Source organism: Ostrea edulis, chromosome 1 (genome assembly GCF_947568905.1).
Source record: "Ostrea edulis chromosome 1, xbOstEdul1.1, whole genome shotgun sequence".
In the NCBI taxonomy this organism is placed as follows: Eukaryota; Metazoa; Mollusca; class Bivalvia; order Ostreida; family Ostreidae; genus Ostrea; species Ostrea edulis.
In genome coordinates, this window is record NC_079164.1 from 90,480,918 (window position 1) to 90,487,725 (window position 6,808).

Genomic DNA, 6,808 nt, shown 5'->3' on the forward strand with positions numbered 1-6,808 from the left:
TGCATTTAGATATGCAAGAAGTCATTTAAAGTCTGAAATCTAGAATCATGAAATTTACAATTTTGGGAAATGACTACCTACTCCTAAATATCTATTAAGTTTCAATTTAGTATCAATGCCATTTAAGCAGATACTATTTATATGTTTTGCACATACACACTATATTATCATGTACCAAAGGCCCCACCCTGGAGTCATACATGTAACCTCTACCCTGAGGATCCCGAAATTTCCAATTTTGGACAGAGCCTTCCTGCTATATGCAAGGTGAAGATAACGAACAGTGATCAATCTCATATTTATTTAGTTTTTCTTAGATATGCAGGTGTAGAAACGATTATTGAAAATTGGTAATTTTTTGCCCTGCCTAAATTTACAATTTATATCCTCCTTGTCCCAAAGATGCTTCATAATAAAATTTAAAAGAATTGGAAAGGTAATTATAAAGAATTTAAAAATGTAAAATTATTAATGCACGACGATGGACGACAACCAATTACAGTAGGTCACCTGAGTTAGGTGACCTAAGAAAATGACAATACTGCAAAACTCAGGTGCAAACCTCCTTAAATACATGTATGATGTACAGCAATATAGAGAATGAAACAAACATATACGTGTAACCCTCTCATAATATCCAATACATTTATGACACGATAGAGAGTATTTCTAGTACGTGACTTTCGGCGGATAGTACTTGCATGAATACGCATCCGTAGAGTATAACTGAGGACATTTCTTCTCGATGACAGACTACGCTTTGTTGCACTTCCTGCCATGGGCACGTGGGGATCCGGGTTAGAATAGGTCCTCAGTATCCCTTGTTTGTCGTACGCGACGACTAACTAACTGTCTTTCACAACACGTTTCAGAAATGCATGAAATGTTCTGCTATTTATCTCCATCATTTGATCAATTTCATTGTCAATTTCTTGCCGTGCGTTTTCGATCACGTTGTGTAGATTTTTACGATATCTTGTTTTTATATCAAAGAATAATTCAACGTGAGTACCGAAAACTATGTGTAATACATGTACGCCCGTGAGGTTATATAGGGTGTTTTCATTATACAGTGTTTGTTTTGAGACACTGATTAGCAAACATGGCAAAATTACGGTAGTATCAGCGATGATCAAGCGTGTGTTTTGGGGTCCATCTTTAATCAACTCTCAATTTTGTATTCTTTATATGATTTGTCAGATAGATCACTTCTCGTGACCTTCATTTGTCATTTAATTTTTTTTCACTCATGTTAAAAAGATGTCACCAGTTTTGGGTGATGTGCTGCAAAGTTTGACCTTCAGTTCATGATGCTTACGGTGATAGCAGGGAGGAGTCTCTATTGTGACGACATCTACCGTGACACTTCCCTTTTAAAGTCACGTCTTCAGACGTACATGTAACTTTCGCTTCTTACCGGGCACTTGGCGTAAGAACAGTTGTTACCCATGTTAAGTAAGGGATACAAGACGAAGATGGTCTATTATGTCAGATACGGGACTGGCACGAGTCGCGTAGCGGCGAGTGATCAGTCCCGTATCTGACACAATAGACCATCGAGTCTTGTATCTTACTTAAAACATTGTTCTATCTAAAAACAAATGCATTTAAACGCACACAAAAAACCCACGTACAAATAATCATTGGTATAGACAAATATATTTACACCTTTCGTTTCTGATTTGTTTTTAATAATTTTGATATATTAGGAATTCATAAACTTTAATGGCACACAAGGTCAAATCTTGTCTTTAATTCACAAAAAACTGTTAGCTCATCATTTCAATTGTCATAATACGGTACTCCTCAAAACAGGGTTTTGTTCTTCATGGAAAGCGATTCGAACACTTCTATTGTCTGAAGACTGTACTCAACAAAACAGGTTTTCTTTTTGGGGTGAATGAGGGGACGTAAAGGGTGTTCGGAAAGAATGTTTTAGATAAAACAAAACATTGATTTCCTACGTTCCTTTCTGGAAACCCTAATAATATGATACTGACACGTAGGCTTATAACTGGTATAAAAACAGAAGCCGCATCCCTCTTTTAGCATTTAGTCCGGGTGCCTTGAAGAAATGGACTCAGATGATAACTACCCTCTTACTCAAAATAAATTTCGCGATACTACTACGGATTTAGCAGACGAGAATTCTGATGCTATTTTGAATGATATTCTGGATTTAGAGGAAGAAAGAATGAAGAAACCAAATCTTAAATTGAACTTTGACCTTAAAAGTGACTGTTTTTCTGATATATCAGATGCAGACAATGACCTCTTAGTTCAGGCCACACAGGAAATAGAGAAAGTGGACAATTTCGAGCGATTTGCATTGCCTTTACAGGAACACGATGTACAAGACTTTGTTTTGAACTCCAAACCTGTCAATACCATTAACAAGACACGTTGGGCAGTGAGCGTCTTTAATTCTTGGAAAAACGCGCGGAAATGGCACGGCGAACTTCTGACTATGTCAAATGAACATTTGAATTCGGCATTGAAATATTTTATTCTTGAAGTACGAAATAAGGCAGGAAAAGAGTACTATCCGAATACAGTGTGTGAAATAATCATATCACTGCAGCATCATTTGAGAGCAAATAAAAGATTCGTCAGGTCATCTGCGATTCGCAACTACAAACGCACCTCCGATGAACAATTACAGAGTGTTAGTGATTTAATTCAGAAACCGTCCACAGTGTCCCCGCCGGAGCCGAAAAAAGTGAAGCTCAATGAAAGTGTTTCCTTTGGATCGAGAAAAGAAATAAACATCGCTGCCGGGGATGTAACAGTGAATTTGCGACTTTAATGTGCATGTGTTTAAATGAATGATTGTGACATGGATTTATAACTGTGGTGCCTTAACGATTTCATATCCGGATTATTCATGAAACACTCATTTCGTATAATTTACTGGAATATTTCATGCCTTGAATATTGTATGTGATAAATAATAAATATGTTTTCTCGAACAACAAAGAGTGGTCTTTATTCCTGGTTTTTACTGTCAGTCCAGTATTTCTCATAATATTGGCCTGCTCTTAATAATACTGGACTGCTCTTAATAATACTGGACTATGTTCAGTACAGTATGAAAAATAAAGTACTGTCAAAACAATGAACTCACGTCACAACAATGTTTTAAGCATAAGAGACACTACAGCTCATTTTCCACATTTCAATAAAGCGTTTATTACAATTTACAAGCATAAAGTTGCTTTAAAAAAAACTGTGCTCTGAAGACCATCCGGGATTCAAAGGTATCAAATCCCGTGGGGATCCAGGTAAGAAAGGTCCTCAGTATCCCTTGCTTTGTCGTAAGAGGCGATTAAATGGGGCGGTCCTTTGGATGAGATCGCAAAAACCTAGGCCCCGTGTCACAGCAAATGTGTCACAATAAATATCTCTCCCTAATCAAAGACCGTAAGCACCGAGCATAGGCCCAAATTTGACAGCCCTTCACCGGCAATGATGACGTCTCCATGTATATGAAAAATTCTCGAGCGGGACGTTAAACAATATAAAAATCAATTAATTAATGCATATGTATTTGAAAACCAATTCTATCCACCCCTTTCATCGGCTTTGTCATTTTCTGCCCCCTCCCCCGATAGTGACAAGTTTTGTGGTTATCTTAGCCAAGTTTTAAATTCCATTCCATGTATTAGCAGTCCCCATTTTCTCGCCTTATATGTCGCAATACTGTATTCTTTCACTGGACGACATGCGCTTCTGTTTATCATCTGTGCGCATGCGTCTGCAGACTGAAAGGGGGAGTCTCAATGTATTTTTACAGGGCCGTCAAAAAGTATTAACTTTTGCGTTTAAATGAGAATTAATGTTACTTGCACAAAGTTTATACATTCAACTATGCAACATTTGAGAAAGCTCTGCGAAAATTGTCATTTTATGATTTTTGCGCAAAATGAGCTGTAGTGACTCTTAAGTTTGGCGCAGCTCCGGGATAGAGAATGGAACCAGGGTCTCTCGCGTTTGTATCGAGCGCCCTTATACTAGATTAATACATAAAGAATATGTTTTGAAATTTGTTGACGGCTGGGGACAATATCCTACCCAATAATGCCATCTCAAGCATGTATACAAACGAGAGGAAATGGATTTTTTCTTTCTGAAGAATCGAATAGATTTTCGGTTGCCTTTTTCTCATTTGTTTTTAGTAAATATTTGAGGATCAGATTAGAGAGGAAAAGGAAATTTACATTACCTAAGTACTCTGCCGAACTTGTACAAACTTGTATATGTAAACTGATGACATAGGCGGAAAATAATCTAATTCTCCTTTAAAAACATGGCTTACTCCCAGTGCATGTTCTAAAGTACACTAATTTTACTAAACCAAGTGATAATTATTGATTTTCAATTCTAAACTACCTGCACAATGGTAATATATCGATATATGTAATCTAGAAAACAAGGTTAAATCTATAGAGCTTGAACAAAAGAGAGAAATTCATAGTGCAGGTAATGGGTAGTTGCATGTGTTCCTTTGAGATATAGAATTATATTTTTGATGGTTTTCGTTCGTGCGTACTCTGTTCATTCTCCATTAGCCAGCTAGGGGCAAACAAAAACTAAATAGATTAATAGATAATTATTCGAAATACCGTTTGTTAATTTAAACATTCGTGAACATGAAATGAGTAACTTTTTAAATGTGATACTTTCGAACAATAAAATTAAATTTTGATGCCCACAATTCGAAATTCTAATCCCCTATCAATCTTCATCAAAATTCGAAAAGAATAAAAAGACTCACTGTATCATAATTCAAAATATATGTAATTACGCTGAAAAAGTAGATGGTAATTTATATGCATTCCATTTCAAACTGAATTGATAGATGCAAGTTATTCTTAGCCATTGAACGGGAAATTCGAACGGATGAATAAAGGAACCGAGGGTAAATTTAAACAGGTTTTCCTCGCGCACTTTCTGAAATTCATTTTGCATTGGTGTGTCCAGGGGTCCGTGTTTGCCCAACTATCTATTTTGTATTGCTTGTGAGAGTTATGAGATTGATCACTGTTCGTTATCTTCACCTTGCATAAATTTCTACGTCAAAACTGACGACATTTAACATACGTGTAAGTATTACACTGTAAATGTCTCTGCAAATCGTCCGGGATAAGATCTTTCGGATGTGGCCTGTAAATGGAGGTTCCGTATGAAGTTGGGCATTGGCACCATAAGCAACCCTCACTGCTGGGGCGCCATGCATAGGTATAATTTTATGGCAGTTCAGCTGCAGCTAATGGTGTCTTTGTACAGGTGACAAAATCTCGAATTGGATTTAAAACAACAAACAAATCGTGTAGCACGGAAGTTTAAGAGCGGAGTTCTGACAGTCAAAATGTGGGTTTTACTGATCGTGTAGCCGACACGATGTTAATCTGGAAGTCACGGAGAATGTAATGCTAATTTGACAATCAAATCACACTCCATGTTCCGTCCCTCAACACTGCCCCTTCTAGATCATATCCATTATTCTCATGACGAACAATTGAAGATAACGAACATATATCAATCTCATAAATCCGCCGTAAAATGGCTGAAATATTGCAAAACGGCGTAAAACCTCATTCAATCAATGTCAAAAATCCTATAAAAGTACAAAATTAAGGACAAACACGGACCTCTGGACACACCAGAGGTGGGAGCAGGTGCCTTGGAGGGGTGTGCATCCTCTGTCGACCAGTCACACCCGCCATGAGCCCTACATCTGGATCAGGTAAACAGATTAATCCGTAGTCAAAATTAGTGTGTAAAGAACTGCTTAACGATTGGTATGAAACACGTCAGACAGCATTCGATTTAGTGAGAACCGCCGGGGTGGCCGAGAGGTTAGAGCGTTCGCCCCGCATGCGGTATGCCGGGGTTCGAATCCCGGCCGCGACAGACCCAAGTCGTTAAAACAGGTAGTGACAGTTCCATCGCCAAACGCTCGTCATCAGGTGTGAATACCACGAGTCCTCGGAGATGAACTTAAAAACGGATGTCCCGTGTCACAGTAGGTGTGTCACGCTAAAGAATCCTCACTGCTCGTAAGCGCCGAGTATATATAGGTCTAATTTTTAAGCCCTTCACTGATCTTGGTGACGTCTCGGACAATGACGTCTCCATATGGGTGAAAAATTATCGAGCGAGACGTTAAGCAAGATACAATCAAACATTCAATCGATCCAGTGAGAGCTTCTATTAACAAATTAGATCATTATAATGATATAGCTTTATAAAATCGGATGAAGAGGTAGGTTTGACATACTCTGTATCAACTAAAAGTTCTTTTTAAAACAATATTAAGTATATGTACTTACCATCGCCGAATGTAGTCATTAAAATCAAAATAAAAACTGGTGCAATACGACTCATTCTTATTAGCTTCCCTGGAACACCCATACAAACTATTTATCCACCATTTTCCATTAAGGAAATTTATGCTTTAAATATTTTCCCCGATACATGTTTGAGTGATAGAACACATTACGTTTAGCAACAGGAAGACATTCAAAAGAACTAAACACGTGACACTGATTTCCTATTTGATCGTAAAATTTGCTATTATTCAGGATGTTAATAAATATAGATGTTGGTGTTATTTCATGCCTCGTTCATACGAATGCGCATTAAAGTTTATGTCTCGTTCACACGAAGAATTTAATGCGCATTAAACGTAACTTAATGCGAATTAAATCTGAACCGCGTTCACACGGAGATTTTAATGCGCATTAGTTTACTTCGAATTAAAATTGTAAATCCAATTCGCATTAAATCGCGACGTCAATTTTAATTC

General features: G+C 37.5%; 1 protein-coding gene across 2 annotated transcripts in view; it reads right to left on the minus strand.

The window, feature by feature from the left end:
• Window positions 1-6,590, minus strand: part of LOC125675029 (uncharacterized) — a 34,847-nt gene extending 28,257 nt beyond the window's left edge. The window contains exon 1 of one of the 2 annotated variants that reach the window (XM_048912497.2): window positions 6,333-6,590. In XM_048912497.2, the coding sequence (XP_048768454.2) occupies window positions 6,333-6,414 (82 nt within the window). In that variant the 5' untranslated portion in view covers window positions 6,415-6,590. The remainder of the gene's footprint in view (window positions 1-6,332) is intronic. The other variant, XM_048912506.2, reaches the window with a different exon arrangement.
• Between the last annotated feature and the right edge of the window lie 218 nt (window positions 6,591-6,808).